This window comes from Chlorocebus sabaeus, chromosome 6, assembly GCF_047675955.1.
Source record: "Chlorocebus sabaeus isolate Y175 chromosome 6, mChlSab1.0.hap1, whole genome shotgun sequence".
Classification (NCBI taxonomy): Eukaryota; Metazoa; Chordata; class Mammalia; order Primates; family Cercopithecidae; genus Chlorocebus; species Chlorocebus sabaeus.
Genome location: NC_132909.1, coordinates 25,999,637 through 26,017,130, shown reverse-complemented (window position 1 = coordinate 26,017,130; position 17,494 = coordinate 25,999,637). Strand labels below are relative to the sequence as shown.

The 17,494-nt window shown below is 44.4% G+C and overlaps 1 protein-coding gene across 2 annotated transcripts in view; it reads left to right on the top strand.

The window, feature by feature from the left end:
* The window catches only part of TDRD12 (tudor domain containing 12), a 106,678-nt gene that overhangs the window by 58,699 nt on the left and 30,485 nt on the right, over positions 1-17,494 (top strand). For both annotated transcript variants that reach the window (XM_007996214.3, XM_037991503.2), the window contains 6 exons: positions 7,342-7,402; positions 7,757-7,861; positions 11,738-11,923; positions 14,850-15,006; positions 15,427-15,554; positions 17,258-17,449. In XM_007996214.3, the coding sequence (XP_007994405.3) occupies positions 7,342-7,402; positions 7,757-7,861; positions 11,738-11,923; positions 14,850-15,006; positions 15,427-15,554; positions 17,258-17,449 (829 nt within the window). The remainder of the gene's footprint in view (positions 1-7,341; positions 7,403-7,756; positions 7,862-11,737; positions 11,924-14,849; positions 15,007-15,426; positions 15,555-17,257; positions 17,450-17,494) is intronic.

The window sequence follows — 17,494 nt, the reverse complement described above, 5'->3', positions numbered from 1 at the left end:
GAATGTTTTTCCATTTGTTTGTGTCCTCTCTTATTTTCTTGAGCAGTGGTTTGTAGTTCTCCTTGAAGAGGTCCTTCACATCCCTTGTAAGTTGGATTCCTGGGTATTTTATTCCCTTAGTAGGAATTGTGAATGGGAGTTCACTCATGATTGGGCTCTCTGTTTGTCTGTTATTGGTGTATAGGAATGCTTGTGATTTTTGCACATTAATTTTGTATCCTGAGACTTTGCTGAAGTTGCTCATCAGCTTAAGAAGATTTTGGGCTGAAATGATGGGGTTTTCTAAATATATAATCATGTCATCTGCAAACAGAGACAATCTGACTTCCTGTCTTCCTATTTTAATACCCTTTATTGCTTTCTCTTGCCTGATTGCCCTGGCCAGATACTGCCCTTTCTCTTGCCTAATTGCCCTGCCCTTCTAATACTATGTTGAATAGGAGTGGTGGGAGAGGGCATCCTTGTCTTGTGCCGGTTTTCAAAGGGAATGCTTCCAGTTTTTGCCCATTCAGTATGATATTGGCTGTGGGTTTGTCATAAATAGCTCTTACTATGTTGAGATACGTTCCGTCGATACCTAGTTTATTGAGAGTTTTTAGCAGGAAGGGGTGGTGAATTTTATCGAAGGCCTTTTCTGCATCTATTGAGATAATCATGTGATTTTTGTTGTTGGTTCTGTTTATATGTTGGATTACATTTATTGATTTGCGTATGTTGAACCAGCCTTGCATCCCAGGGATGAAACTGACTCGATTATGGTGGATAAGCTTTTTGATATACCGCTGGATTCGGTTTGCCAGTATTTTATTGAGGATTTTTGCATCGATGTTCATCGGGGATATTGGCCTAAAATTCTCTTTTTTTGTTGTGACTCCAGCTTTTTGTTGTTGTGGCAGGCTTTGGTATCAGGATGGTGCTGGCGTCATAAAATGAGTTAGGGAGGATTCCATCTTTTTCTGTTAATTGGAATATTTTCAGAAGGAATGGTACCAGCTCCTCTTTCTACCTCTGGTAGAATTTGGCTGTGAATTGGTCTGGTCCTGGACTTTTTTTTGTTGATAGGCTATTACTTACTGCCTCAATTTCAGAACCTGTTATTGGTCTATTCAGGGATTCAACTTCTTCCTGGTTTAGTCTTGGGAGGATATATGAGTCCAGGAATTTATCCATTTCTTCTAGATTTTCTAGTTTATTTGCGCAGGGATGTTTATAATATTCTCTGATGGTAGTTTGTATTTCTGTGGGATCAGTGGTGCTATCCCCTGAATAATTTTTTATTGTGTCTATTTGATTCTTCTCTCTTTTCTTCTTTATTAGTCTTGCTAGTGGTTTATCTATTTTGTTGATCTTTTCAAAAACCCAGCTCCTGGATTCATTGATTTTTTTGAAGGGTTTTCTGTGTCTTTATCTCCTTCAGTTCTGCTCTGATCTTAGTGATTTCTTGCCTTCTGCCAGCTTTTGAATTCATTTGCTCTTGCTTCTCTAGTTCTTTTAACTGTGATGTTAGGGTGTCAATTTTAGGTCTCTCCTGCCTTCTTTTGTGGGCATTTAGTGCTATAAATTTCCCTCTATACACTGCTTTAAATGTGTCCCAGAGATTCTGATGCATTGTGTCTTTGTTCTCATTGATTTCAAAGAACATCTTTCTTTCTGTCTTCATTTTGTTATTTACCCAGTAGTCATTCAGAAACAGGTTGTTCAGTTTTCATGTAGTTGTGTGGTTTTGAGTGAGATTCTTAATCCTGAGTTCTAATTTGATTGCACTGTGGTTGAGAGACAGTTTGTTGTGATTTCTGTTCTTTTACATTTGCTGAGGAGTGTTTTATTTCCAATTATGTGGTCAATTTTAGAATAAGTGTGATGTGGTGCTGAGAAGAACGTATATTCTGTTGATTTGGGGCAGAGAGTTCTGTAGATGTCTATTAGGTCTGCTTAGTGCAGAGCTGAGTTCAGGTCCTGGATATCCTTGTTAATTTTCTGTCTCTGGCCGGGCGCGGTGGCTCAAGCCTGTAATCCCAGCACTTTGGGAAGCCGAGACGGGCGGATCACGAGGTCAGGAGATCGAGAGCATCCTGGCTAACACGGTGAAACCCCGTCTCTACTAAAAAATACAAAAAACTAGCCGGGCAAGGTGGCGGGCGCCTGTAGTCCCAGCTACTCGGGAGGCTGAGGCAGGAGAATGGCGTAAACCCGGGAGGCGGAGCTTGCAGTGAGCTGAGATCCGGCCACTGCACTCCAGCCTGGGCAACAGAGCGAGACTCCGTCTCAAAAAAAAAAAAAAAAAAATTTCTGTCTCTTTGATCTGTCTAATACTGACGGAGAGGTGTTAAAGTTTCCCATTTATTATTGTGTAGGAATCTAAATCTCTTTGTAGGTCTCTTTAAGAACTTGCTTTATGAATGTGGGTGCTCCTGTATTGGGTGCATATATATTTAGGATAGTCAGCTCTTCTTGTTGAATTGATCCCTTTACTATTATGTAATGGCTTTCTTTGTCTGTTTTGATCTTTGTTGGTTTAAAGTCTGTTTTATCAGAGGCCAGGATTGCAACTCCTGCTTGTTTTTTGTTTTTTTGTTTTTTTTGTTTTTTTTTTTTGTTTTTTGCTCTCCATTTGCTTGGTAGATCTTCCCCCCGCCTTTATTTTGGGCCTATGTGTGTCTCTGCACGTGAGATGGGTCTCCTGAATACAGCACACTGATGAGTCCTTGACTCTCTATCCAATTTGCCAGTCTGTGTCTTTTATTTGGGGCATTTAGCCTATTTACATTTAAGGTTAATATTGTTATGTGTGAATTTGATCCTGTCATTATGATGCCAGCTGGTTATTTTGCCCATTAATTGATGCAGTTTCTTCAGAGTGTCGATCTTTACAATTTGGCATGTTTTTGCAGTGGCTGGTAGCGGTTGTTCTTTTCCATGTTTAGTGCTTCCTTCAGGAGCTCTTGTAAGGCAGGCCTGGTGGTGACAAAATCTCTCAGCATTTGCTTGTCTGTAAAGGATTTTATTTCTCCTTCACTTATGAAGCTTAATTTGGCTGGATATGAAATTCTGGGTTGAAAATTCTTTTCTTTAAGAATGTCGAATATTGACCCCCACTCTCTTCTGGCTTGTAGGATTTCTGCAGAGAGATCCACAGGTAGTCTGATGGGCTTCCCTTTGTGGGTAACCTGACCTTTCTCTCTGGCTGCCCTTAACATTTTTTCCTTCATTTCAACCTTGGTGAATCTGACAATTATGTGTCTTGGGGTTGCTCTTCTCAAAGAATGTCTTCGTGGCGTTCTCTGAATTTCCTAAATTTGAATGTTGGCCTGCCTTGCTAGTTTGGGGAAGTTCTCCTGGATAATATCCCGCAGAGTGTTTTCTAACTTGGTACCATTCTCCCCGTCACTTTCAGGTACACCAATCAAATGTAGAATTGGTCTTTTCACATAGTCCCATATTTCTTGGAGGCTTTGTTTGTTTCTTTTTACTCTTTTTTTCTCTAATCTTGTCTTCTCACTTTGTTTCATTAATTTTTACTTTCTTCCACTTGATCAAATTGGCTATTGAAGCTTGTGCATGCGTCACGAAGTTCTCATATTGTGGTTTTCAGCTCCATCAGGTCATTTAAGCTCTTCTCTACGTTGGTTATTCTAGTTAGCCATTCGTCTAAACTCTTTTCAAAGTTTTTAGCTTCCTTACGATAGGTTAGAACATGCTCATTTAGCTCGGAGAAGTTTATTATTACCGACCTTCTGAAGCTTGCTTCTGTCAACTCATCAAACTCATTCTCTGTCCTGTTTTGTTCCCTTGCCTGCGAGGAGTTGTGTTCCTTTGGAGGAGAAGAGGCGTTCTGATTTTTAGAATTTTCAGCCTTTCTGCTCGTTTCTCCCCATCTTTGTGGTTTTATCCTCCTTTGGTCTTTGATGTTGGTGAGCTATGGATACGGTTTTGGCGTAGATGTCCTTTTTGTTGATGCTATTCCTTTCTGTTTGTTAGTTTTCCTTCTAACAGACAGGCCCCTCAGCTGCAGGTCTGTTGGAGTTTGCTGGAGGTCCACCCCATACCCTGTTTGCCTGGGTATCACCAGCGGAGGCTGCAGAACAGCAAATATTGCTGCCTGATCCTTCCTCTGGAAGCTTCATCCCAGAGGGACACCCATGTGTATGAAGTGTCTGTTGGTCCCTACTGGGAGATGTCTCCCAGTCAGGCTATACATGGGTCAGGGACCCACCTGAGGAGGCAGTTTGTCCATTATCAGAGCTCAAGTGCTGTGCTGGGAGAACCACTGCTGTCTTTGGAGCTGTCAGGCAGCGATGTTTAAGTTTGGAGAAGCTGTCTGCTGCCTTTGGGTCAGATATGCCCTGCCCCCAGAAGTGGCATCTAGAGAGGCAGTAGGCTTTGCTGAGCTGCGGTAGACTCCGCCCAGTTCGAGCTTCTCTGCCGCTTTGTTTACACTGTGAGCATAGAACTGCCTACTCAACCTCAGCAGTGGTGGATGCCCTTCCCCCGACCAAGTTCCCTCCTCCCAGGTCGATCGCAGACTGCTGTGCTAGCAGTGAGCAAGGCTCCATGGGCATGGGACCCACCGCTCCAGGCACAGGAGGGAATCTCGTTGCCTGCCGGTTGTGAAGATTGTAGGAAAAGCACAGTATTTGGGCAGGAGTGTACTGCTCCTCTAGGTACAGTCACTCATGGCTTCCCTTGGCTAGGAAAGGGAAATCCCCCAACCCCTTGTGCTTCCCGGGTGGGGTGACACCCCACCCTGCTTTGGCTCGCCCTCCATGGGCTGCACCCACTGTCCAACCAGTCCCAGTGAGATGAACCAGGTACCTCAGTTGGAAATGCAGAAATCACCTGTCTTCTGCATTGATCTCACTGAGAGCTATAGACTGGAGCTGTTCCTATTTGGCCATCTTGGAAGTGCCTGCTCTTTTTTAAATCTCTTCTTCTTTTTACTTTACTTTTTTTTCCTGTTTTTTTTTCTTTGAAATGGAGTCTCGCACTGTCGCCCAGGCTGGCGTGCAGTGGTGCGATGTCAGCTCACTGCAGCTTCTGTCTCCTGGGTTCAAGTGATTCTCCTGCCTCAGTCGGGGATTACAGGTGCCCACCACCACACCTGACTAATTTTTATATTTTTAGTAGAGACAGGGTTTCATTATATTGGCCAGGCTGGTCTCAAACTCTTGACCTCAAGTGATCTGCTTCCCTCGGCCTCCCAAAAGGCTGAGATTATAGGTGTGAGCCACTGCACCCAGCCTGCTTTACTTTTTGGAATGTTTTTACAATTTTGTCCTCTACTCATTTTATTGAGTTTTTTATTTCTAATATCATGTTTTTAATTTGCAAGGGTTTACCTTTTGTTCTCTTTTCTCTTTCTGATCATGTCCTGTCCTTGTTTCACATATATGATAATTTCTCTCATTTCTCTAAGGAGACTAATGATTTTGGTGGGGGAGTTTTCTTCTCCCTACACTGTTTCTTTTTCTTGCAGGGTGCATTACTCGGTTTTTAAGGTTGAAGGCTTTCCTTAGACGTCATGTGGTCCTCGATTGTCTGCCCGTATTTCAACGTAGAGGCCCAGTGAGCTGGTGAGGGTTTCTGAGTTTACCAAGCCTGTGGGCTGTGGGTCTCACAGGGGAGCGAGCTGCTGTGAGTGCAGGGACCTCTGAATTCCGTCCAGATACCCAAGGGAAGGCTTCTCCTGTCTCTGGCCCCCGGGGCTAAAGACCTGCCTGTGTCCTGGGAGCTCAGTGGAAGGCACAGGCTGGGTCTCACTGTCCTGTGTGTGCTTAGCCTCCCTCTTTTCAGTTCAGTACCTTGGTTTGCAGCTAGGCCTACAGCCCCCAGTCCTGAGAGTTCTGCTTTATCCTCTCCAGAGAATCAGCCCCTGGGCTTCCTAGGGTTTGGGGTGGGTGGCAGTCTGGTGTGGAGCAGTGTAAGGTGATGCAGAGGCTCCCCCTCTGCCACACTGCTGCAGCCAGGGAGCCTGCCCCTAATTCTTCAGCTTTCTGAAGGTTGTTCTCTGCAGATAGGGTCAGGCCTCCCGTGGCTGGCTCAGATTCAACTGTCTTGGGGCTGTTACCAGTTTGTCCATCTGTTGTTTAGCTTCTAACATTCTGTTCTGGAATATTGTCTCTAAAACATAGCTTTTTTGAGATATGATTCATGTACCCTTTTTTCAAGTGTACAATTCAGTGATTTTTAGTGTATTCACGGAGTTTGCAACCACACAAGTCCATATCCATTAGCGATCGCTCTCCATTTTCCTCCCTCCACATCCTTTGGCAGCCAGCAGTCTGCTTTCAGTCTCTATGGGTTTGCCTGTTCAGGACATTTCATATGGATGGGATCATATGGTGTGTGGGCCTTGGTGACGCTGGTTTACTGCGCACAGTGTTTCCAAGGCTCACCTCTGCCATATCATAAATGAGCACAGCATGCCTTTTCATGGCCGACTTATATTCCATTGCATGCATGGAGTACATTTCATGTACCCATTCATCAGTTGATGACAGTTGGGTCTTGTGGTTTTGCATTTAAAAATCCATTTACAGGGCCAGGCGCAGTGGCTCACACCTGTAATCCCAACACTTTGGGAAGCCAAGGCGGGCGGGTCACCTGAGGTTAGGAGTTCAAGACTGGCCTGGCCAACATGGTGAAACCCTGTCTCTACTAAAAATACAGAAATTAGCTGGGTGTGGTGGTAGATGCCTGTAATCCCAGCTACTCAGGAGGCTGAGGCAGGAGAATCTCTTGAACCTGGGAGGCAGAGGGTGCAGTGAGCTGAGATTGTGCCACTGTACTCCAGCCTGAGTAACAAGAGCGAAACTCCATCTCAAGAAAAAAGAAAAGAAAAATACGTTTACAGGAATGGGGCTTTAGGAAGGAGTGCAGTTTGCCATATGTGTAACCCACCATCTTTATCCTGGAGTCCCCGGACGTCTGTGGCTTGTGACTTCTCTGTGACTGCCACTGACCTTACCCATGTTGGGGTTGGGCTGGATCTAGAGGAAAGCAGTTTCAGATTTCTTCTCTCAGCAGAGGTGATTGTGGACAAATCCCATCTGGTCTTGTTTTCTCATCCATAAAACAAAGTTAGTAAAGTACACTAGTGGCTCCTGAGCTCGGCTGGGGCCCCTGAGATACTCTCACAGGTACCTGGGTGGCAAGGTTGTAGCAGCACAGGTACAGGCCTCAAGCCTCGTAAACCAAGCAGAACAGAACAGGCAGCGGTTGTACAGCTGAGCCTTGGGCTGTGCAGTCCCTGCTATCTCTTATCAAGGAAGAACTAAAAGAATAGCTCAACTGAGGAAACAGAAATACCTTTTTCTTTACATTCTTCTTTTAACTATCTTACAGATTACTGCAGTTTTTAAATCCTGATCCTTTGAGAGCTGACGGAATCTCTGATCTCCAGCAGGTATTACAGGCCCTTAAAAAAGTAAAATAAAAAGAGAGAAAAAACTGTTTATTCTTTAAATCCTTCTCCTTCCTCCCTCCAGAACTGAGATTAGAAGGGAAACTCTTTAGATGGGGGGCTTTACCTGAAGACATCCTTTTAGAAACAATCAAATGGATTGTTGCTTCTGAGAAATTGTTCCTTGTGTTTTGGATAATGAACAGTCTTCCTTTTAGTAGTGGTGGTTTTTGGTTTTTTGTTTGTTTAAGCATATATACCCAGGTGTTTACATTGAAATCTATATTTTCTTCATTTCCATGAAGTTGCTGACGCCTCAGGGCAGACCCTGGTTGTCTAATGCACACGTTCTCTCAGTTGCAGAAGCTGAAGGGACTGCAGCCGCCTGTGGCAGTGCTCCGAAACAAGATTGAGCCCTGCTTAACCATTGACTCGTCGCCGCTGTCAGCAGACCTGAAGAAGGTAAAAGTGCTCTAAAACTGAATTTATCAAGAATGCCAGCTTTTTCTAATAGAGAAGGATTTTGAAACAAATGATTCTAAGGTTGCATCGTATAATTTCTTTGCTTTTGAAATTATCTTTTCATTTGAGATTACAGGCATGAGCCACCACACCTGGCCTAATTTCTCATTTATTCTTAAATCCAGGTTAGCTTCTTAGAAGTGAGTGAGTGTTTTGTGAGGCAGCTGCTGTGTAACCGTGAGCCCCTTCTGCAGTCAGGTTTCCAGGATGCCCGTGGACAGGGCTGTAGGAGGAGCAGCAGGCCACCAGGGCAGTTGTAATGCACTCCCCAACTGTTCTTTTCAAAATTGTCTCACACACCTATGGTTTCATTTGGAAAATTGATCATACATGTTTATCTACCTTTTTCCTGATTAAAAAAAGTTAAAAAAATTTTTTTTTTAAATAGGAAGATAAAATGACTGGGACAAATAGTGTGAGAGAAGTGGGCAGATTCCACAGTCTTAGAAGATGAAAGCAGGAGACAGAGTGTGGCTGCCTCTGCAGGGAAGGAGCACTTTGCAAGGGGAGCATGAACCGCCAGCTCTGTCTCCTGAGCATCCACAGCCAGCTTGTATTGTTCTCAGCAGCAAGGTTGGAGAAACTTGAATGGCCCTAGAGAAATGACCTTCAGATGATATTTGGAATTCTCCCACGAACAGGATCTGCTTGCCGCTCTGTCTTCCTGCAGTGAGGTGACACTCGTGATGACAAGAGTCCCCAGAGCCTCCAGTTGGGCATTAGTGTCTTGCTCTCCACCATGAACAGACATCAGGGATCATGGAAATTTCACCTTAAAAAAAAAAAGTTCACCTTAAAAAAAAAAAAAAAAAAAACCAGGCTAGGTGCACTGGCTCACACCCGTAATCCCAGCACTTTGGGAGGCCGAAGCAGGCAGGTCAGGTCATCTAAGGTCAGGAGTTTGAGACCAGCCTGGCCAACATGGTGAAACCCCGTCTCTACTAAAAATACAAAAATTAGCCAGGCGTGGTAGTACATGCCTGTAGTCCCAGCTACTTGGAAGGCTGAGGCAGGAGAATCGCCTGAACCCAGGAGGCGGAGGTTGCAGTGTGCCAAGATTGTACCACTGAACTTCAGCCTGGGCAACAGAGCGAGACTCTGTCTCAAAAAAAAAAAAAAAAAAAGACCAAAACAAACCCTCAAGGAAACAAACAATGCAGTTGAGTAACAGAAAATGTTAGAGAATAAATATCCCCAGAGAGAATAAATATCCCCAGAGAGAAGATGTTGCATCCATAACAGCTTACTGTTAAAGGGATGCAATGTCTTCTCTCTGGGGATATTTAAAATAGGATATTTTAAAAAGGAACAGGCAGAGAAAAAGGTTCTTGGAAATTCAAAATATAGAAAAATGTAAAAATCACTAGTATGTTTGAGATATAAAGGAGAAGCTAACTATCAGAAAGTAGAGAAAAAAGGCAAACAAATGGAAATAGGAGGAAAAATTTTTGAGGGTCAGTTTGAGGTCCAGTATCTGAAAATGGGATTTCTAGGAAGAATGAAGGAAGATGATAGGAAATTTTCTGAAGATTAACATAGGAACATTTTCTGGAACTAATGGACAAGAATTTCCAGATTAGGAGGTCCTACCCATCATAGGCCCACAACACCTGCTGAAGAAAGAGATTAGAAATGTTCTTCTGAAGCATCTAAATTGAGGGAATCTAAAGATTATGAAGGCTTCAAGAGAGATGAAACTGGTCCTACACACTGGACCAGGAATCAGAATGGCTTCAGATGTCTCCACAATGCACCAGATGAGCACTGATGTCAAAATTCTGATGAGGTCGGGTGCGGTGGCTCACGCCTTTAATCCTAGCATTTTGGGAGGCAGAGGCGCTGATTGCCTGAGCTCAGGAGTTCGAGACCAGCCTGGGCAACATGGTGAAATCCTGTCTCTACTAAAATACAAAAAATTAGCTGGGTGTGGTGGTGCGTGCCTGTAGTCCCAGTCGCTTGGGAGTCTGAGACATGAGAATCTCTTGAACCTGGGACGCAGAGGTTGCAGTGAGCCAAGATCGTGCCACTGCACTCAAGCCTGGGCACAGACTGAGACTCTGTCTCCAAAAATAATAATAATAATAATTATTATTATTATTCTGATGAAAAGCTCTTTGGAACCAGAGGTCCATACTCAAACTGTGGATGGAGTGTGAGGGTAGAATGAAGACATTTGCAGACACACACAGTCTTAAAAAAATGTACTTCCCTTCTACCCTTTGTCAAGAAGGTATTAAAATATGTTCTCTACCAAAACAAAGAAGTAACCCGAGAAAGATGACCACATGAGTTTGCAGACAAAGAGTGATGGTGAAGGATGATCCCAGGATAGTTGCTGAATACCAGGTATAGAACATGGTCGGTCCTGACTGCAGCTAGGGCTCAGGACTCGAGAGGACCTCACAGAGCTCATGGTGCCGATGAGCTCCGCCATTTGGAAGATCCTATCCATGTGGGTGGAGAACTCTGTTGGAACATTTGGGTTTCAGTGACAGTTACATAGAAAAATAAGCAAATAAAAGTCTATCTTTTAAAAAGCTTTATAAGTGAAGCTGATGGACTGGCAATTTATTAGGATAATGAGGAGGAAAAGCCGCATCTTTGATCTGGTGAACTTAAGTTCTTGTCAATGGGCCGTCTGTTGGATACTTTTAATTTAGAAAATTAAAGCAATAATTTTTTTTTTTTTTTGAGATGGAGTTTCACTCTTGCTCCCCAGTCTGGAGTGCAATGGTGTGATCTCGGCTCACCGCAGCCTCTGCCTCCCGGGTTCAAGTCATTCTCCTGCCTCAGCCTCCTGTGTAGCTAGGATTACAGGTGCCTGTCACCACACCCAGCTAATTTTCTATTTTTAGTAGAGACAGGGTTTCTCCATGTTGGTCGGGCTGGTCTTGAACCCCCAACCTCAGGTGATCCGCTTGCCTTGGTCTCCTAAAGTGCAGGGATTACTACGTGAGCCACCGTGCCCAGCCTTTTTTTTTTTTTTTTTCCTTTTTTTTTTGAGATGGAGTCTCGCTCTGTCACCCAGGCTGGAGTGCAGTGGCGCAATCTCGGCTCACTGCGTCCTCCCCCTCCTGTGTTCAAGTGATTCTCCTGTCTCAGCCTCTGGAGTAGCTGGGATAATAGGCATGCACCACCATACCCAGCTAATTTTTGCATTTTTGGTAGAAATGGGGTTTCACCATGTTGGCCAGGCTGGTCTCAGAACTCCTGACCACAGATGATTCACCTACCTCAGCCTCCCAAAGTGCTGGGGTAACAGGCATGAGCCACTGCGCCCAGCCTAGCAAGAATCTTTTAATGGGAGTCTTAATAAGAGAAAAAGTGGCTGGGTGCAGTGGCTCAAGCCTGTAATCCCAGCACTTTGGGAGGCCAAGACGGGCGGATCATGAGGTCAGGAGATCGAGACCATCCTGGCTAACACGGTGAAACCCCGTCTCTACTAAAAAATACAAAAAACTAGCTGGGCGAGGTGGCGGGCGCCTGTAGTCCCAGCTACTCCGGAGGCTGAGGCAGGAGAATGGCGTGAACCCAAGAGGTGGAGCTTGCAGTGAAATCTGGCCACTGCACTCCAGCCTGGACAACAGAGTGAGACTCTGTCTCAAAAAAAAAAAAAAAAAAAAAATAGAGAAAGCAAGAGTCTTTTAATAGGAGGTTGGTACTGAGAAAAGATTTGGGGAAACTTAAGAAGTTAGGGCTTGGAAAATACTGGGTTTGGCAATGTATAGTGCTTTTTGGGGTGAAATGAGCCATGCAATGGAGTTTTTGTTAGTTTTCTCTACCTGATTTTGGTTTTTGATTGTTTCTGTTTTGTAGGCTCTTCAAAGAAATCAGTTTCCGGGCCCCAGCCACACTGAGTCTTACTCTTGGCCTCCCATGGCGCGTGGCTGTGATGTGGTTGTCATTTCTCACTGTGAAAGCAGCCCTTTGCTCTACCTCCTACCAGTGTTGACAATTTTGCAAACAGGGGCCTGCTACAAGTCATTACCAAGTAGAAATGGAGTAAGTCAAAGACAGTTTTGCCTCACAACCAAATGGGTTAAATATTTATTTTAAAATTATACACCTCACCTTTGGGGAAGGTCATCCGTTACTCAGTTTGGTTTTCAAACTTCCAGGCCAGAAACTGTCCTATGGGGAAGTATCCTTTCCCCATTCCAGTTACTGATGCTCTCACACTGATTTGAGAATCAAACTGGAGCCCCTAGTTGTGGGCCATTGGCTGAAGCTTTTAGAAATGGATATTGAGGCCGGGCCCGGTGGCTCACGCCTGTAATCCCAGTACTTTGAGAAGCTGAGGTGGGTGGATCGCCTAAAGTCAGGAGTTTGAGACCAGCCTGGCTGACGTGGTGAAACCCATCTCTACTAAAAACATAAAAATTAGGCGGGTATGGTGGCGTGTCTGTAATCCCAGCTACTTTGGAGGCTGGGGCGGGAGAATCACTTGAACCTGGGAGGTGGAAGTTGCAGTGAGCTGAGATCGTACCATTGTACTCCAGTCTGGACAACAAGAGCGAAACTCCGTCTCAGAAAAAAAAAGAAAGAAAGAAAGAAATGGATATCAAGTGTCTAAAACACTGTCACGGACCTGAGTCTATCTAACCGTCACAGCAGCAGCATGAGATGGGCAGGCCATGCATTGTTCTCCCCATTTCACGGAGGAGAAAATGAGGCTCAGGAAGAGTTACTGGGGTAAATTTCCCACTGACAGGGCTAGGAGTGGGGTTGAAGTCTGAGCTTCCGCTGCCTTGTCTCGTGCTCTGTCGGTCATTTCCTAGCTCCCTACCCTGCTTCATAATCCTCCTTAACTTTTCCCATGTGGGAAAACCTCAGAATGACTGTATTAAGTCTGTTCTAGCATTGCTGTAAATATCTGAGGCTGAGTAATTTATAAAGAAGAGAGGCTTAACTGGCTCATGGTTCTGCAGGCTGGAGTGGAAGCATGATGCTGGCATCTGCTTGGCTTCTGCAGAAGCCTCAGGAAACTCACAATCATGGCAGAAGTCTAAGGGGGAGCAGGTGTGACACATGGCTGGAGCAGGAGCAGGAGAGATGGAGGTGCCACATACTTTTAAACACTAGATCTCAGAAGAACAGCACCAAGAGGACAGTGCTAACCCATTCATGAGAAACTGCCCCCATAATCCAATCACCACCACCAGCCACCACCTGCAATACTGGGGATTACATTTAACATGAGATTTGGGCAGGGATGCAGAGCTAAACCGTATCACGAGAAAGAGGTGGTGGGAAAGGGAGGAGCGGCGTGAAGGTAAACGATGCGGGGCGTGGCCCTGAGGAGCCTGATGGGTGTGGAACCTGCATCTCGGGGCCTGGCACTGAGGGTGCTCCAGATAGGGCTCCACCAGTGAAAAACAGCAGTAAGAAGACATAGGGTTGCAGTTAGAAAAGATACTAGCTCGTTTTTCTAACCATGCCATGCAGTTTTATGATTTCCCTTTAGAAAGTTGCCCGGGCGCGGTGGCTCATGCCTGTAATCTTTGGGAGGCCGAGGCAGGCAGATCACAAGGTCGAGATTGAGACTATCCTGGCCAACATGATGAAACCCCTCCTCTACTAAAAATACAAAAATTAGCTTGATGTGGTGGCACATTCCCGTAGTTACAGCTACTCGAGAGGCTGAGGCAGGAGAGTCGCTTGAACCCGGGAGGCGGAGGTTGCAGTGAGCCAAGATCGCACCATTGCACTCCAGCCTGGGCAAGAAGAGCGAAACTCCGTCTCAAAAAAAAAAAAAAAGAAAAAAAAAAAGTTGCATCTGTTATTTTGAATTGATTTAATCAAATTAATGGATATGTTTCTGTCTCCCAATTTACTTAGCAGCAGACTAATGAGAAGCAACTGATGAGAAGTCGCTTATGTTGAGGCCGAACCCTGGCTCAGGGCAGAAAGGGATGTCCAGGTCTCATCCCTGTGGCCCCCAGCTTTCTCCTTGCCTCCATGGTCAGCCTGCTTTCAGGCCTGTGCCTGGAAGCTGGGCCCACCTGGATCTGTGTGAATGAAAGAGGATCCTTGGCTTGACTTTGGTTGCTGGAGGCTGTGTGTCCAGGAAGGTGTCTGGCAGGCAGTGCAGCTTCAGGAGTTACCTGCGGGCTTGCAGAGGGCAGGTTTCAGAAGATAGTCTCCTAAGGAAGATGGGTTAGTCGTCTTTTTTTTTTTTTTTTTTTTTTGAGATAGAGTCTTACTCTGTCACCCAGGCTGGAGTGCAGTGGCGCAATCTCAGCTCACTGCAACCTCCGCCTCCCTGGTTCGAGCAATTCTCCTGTCTCAGCCTCCTGAGTAGCTGGGACTACAGGCACACACTACCAAGCCCGGCTAATTTTTGTATTTTTAGTAGAGATGGGGTTTCACCATATTGGTCAGGCTGGTCTCGAACTCCTGACCTCAGGTGATCCACCCACCTCAGCCTCCCAAAGTGCTGGGATTACAGGCGTGAGCCACTACACCCAGCCAGGGTTCGTCTATTTTAAGGCCCCTTTCAAGAAGCATTTAGTTCATTCTAGTGCTTAGGATCCGTGCAGGGGATCTGGAGCCAGACTGCCTGGGTTCAAATCCTGTTGCTACCATGTATTAGCCATGCAGCCTTGGGTGACTGACTTCACCTCTCTGTGCCTCAAATTCCTCACCTATTAAATGAAGCAGTGATAGCCTCTGCCCCATAAGAGCATCTTAAGAGCCAAATGAATGAATACTTGTGAAGTGCTTCATTGAGACTCTCAGAAAATACGATTCAATGTGTCTAAATCTGTTTTATTGAAATTATATCGTCACTTTTCCGACCTGTGTGATGATTATAGCAGAAATTTACAGGGTGCTGCTTCTGTGCAAGGATATGTTCTTGATGTTTCACATGTGGATGCTGAATTCCTAACTACTGTCTGGAGTCATTTGAATTTGTCTGTCTTCGCAGCCTCTTGCAGTCATTGTGTGCCCTGGGTGGAAGAAGGCCCAATTTATTTTTGAATTATTGGGAGAATATAGTATGTCCTCCAGGCCTCTTCATCCTGTGCTATTAACAATCGGGCTCCATAAAGAGGAAGCCAAAAATACAAAGCTTCCAAGGGACTGTAAGTATCCTTTTCAAACAGCTATAAAAGTGAAAGTATCCTTTTCACTGTCTGCCCTACAGAAGACAGTAGAGCCTGGCCGGGCGGGCCTGGGTCCGCAGTGACATGGCTTGTGTGACAACACACTCACAGTCACTAGTCCAGACCTACTTCCCAGCTCCCGACAGTATCGATTACAAAGGCTTGATCTTGACTTACATCTGCTTTACTGAGAAAACTATGTCATTTCATTCATTTATCACTTTTTCACTCAACACTTAAACTGTTTGTTAGATGCTGGGCATACGGGGTTGACTAGGACAGAAGCAGTGTTTTACTTCATTAGAAGGCATTTCTAAAAAGTATGTGGACTCTTAGCAGAGGAAATCTTAGAAAAATCTGTGGAAAATTGAAAATGTTCACTTTTTCTTTTAAATGCAGGTGATGTGATTGTTACGACCCCATACAGCCTGCTGAGGCTTCTCTCCTGTCAGAGCCTGCTGTTCCTCAGGCTTTGCCACCTGATCCTGGATGAAGTGGAGGTGCTCTTCTTGGAAGCCAATGAACAAGTGAGCGTGGCTTAAGGTCTTCGCCACTTAGAAGGGAGGTGTGATTAACATGCAAACTGACGGCAGGAAGGAGGAGAAGTGTCTGGTTGGGGAATACGTTGGTTAATCTAAACAAATTTTACAATTCTATAATTAAGAAGAAAGAATTGTTATCTGAAATTTCCTTCCCAATGTTAGAGTTCTTTCTGAAGTGCAAACATTCTTTCCCAGAGATTTCCTAAGATAAAATTTTTCTGATTACGGAAGTAATGCTTTTATTTTAGAAAATTTAAGACATGGAGAAGAGCACTTGAAAAACGCAGCCCCACAGCCATAGTCTCAGAAGGGATCCCTCTTACTATTTTGGAGTACTTGCTTCTTTTTCTTTGAATTCTTGTGTTTGTTGATACATATAGCTAATAACATCAGGGGCATGTTTTACAGGCCATTTTGTAGCCTGCATTGTGCAGGGCATGGCAGTGTAAGGGACACTGCTTCCTGTTCCACAGCCTGGTGGTTACTGGCCATATAGTATGCAGTTATTTGGACATTACAGAATTTGTTTTAAAACTGTCTTAATTTTGGACATTCAACATAATTTGTATATGTGTGTGGCTACAGAACATGCATCTTTTTTGCACCTGTTTCCTTTAGGATGAATTCCTAAGAGGGGATTCATGGGTCAGAGGCTTTGAGCTCTTGTAAGGCTTTTCTTGGAAGCAGTGTCACATGATCATCAAGGGCATGCACTTGGAAGTAATGATGGCCCCAGTTTCCAGTCCAGGCTTTGTTACTGATGATGGGGCTGTGCAGGGTTCCCAAACTCCTTTGAAGTCTCAGGTTCTGATTTTTGTAAAACAGGTATCTAGGCGTACTGCTCTGTGCAGCGTCCTTTCTGAAAGCATGACCTGATGTGCACTCCTGTCAGCCATGTGCCAGGCTATCCACACCACTGCCAGAGCAGGCTTGGCCCAGCTTTCTCTTCCAGTCTAACTGGCCAACAGTGAGATCTTGTCAGCCTAATTTATATTTCCTTGATTACTTTTTAGGTTGAACATTAATTTGTATTGATCATTTGTATTCACTCTGAGTTGCTTGTTCATTTCCTTTTCTTATTTTCTGTTGGTAGGATCATCTTTTGCTAATCAGTTTTTAGAAGTTTTTATGCAAGAACGTTAATCTCTTATTAGTTTGTTATACATGTTTACCAAGGTGTTGCTTGTGCTTTAGTTTTGTTTATAATGGAGATTGTAGGATATTTGCTGACTTTAAACTTGACATTTTCTCCTATTTAGTTTTTGCCTTTTTATTTTTTTGAGACTGAGTCCCACCCACTGGAGTGCAATGGTGCAATCTCGGCTCACTACAACCTCCTCCTCCCAGGTTCAGGCAATTCTTGTGCCTCAGCCTTCCAAAGAAGTAGCTGGGATTACAGGTGTCTACCACCATGCCCAGCTAATTTTTTGTATCTTTAGTAGAGACGAGGTTTCACCGTGTTGGCCAAGCTGGTCTCGAACTCCTGACCTCATGATCCACCTGCCTCAGCCTCCCAAAGTGCTGGGATTACAGGTGTGAGCCACCAAACCCAGCCTTTTCCTTTTATTTTTGAAAGACTTTTCCCACTCTGAGAACAGAAAATATACGATCCCTAACGTTTTATGTTCTGTCACACTGGTTCTTACTCTTTTGAAATGAAAATGAAATTAATTATACTAATTTTTCAGATGTTTGCTATATTAGATAACTTTAAAAAAAATATTGAAGTTGAAGAAAGGGAATCTGCACCACATCAGATTGTTGCAGTTGGAGTTCATTGGAACAAACATATAGAACATCTCATCAAAGAGTTCATGAATGATCCCTACATTGTGATCACAGCCATGGAAGAGGCTGCTCTCTATGGCAATGTCCAACAGGTAATTCTGTGTGTGTGTGTGTGTGTGTGTGTGTATGTGTGTGTG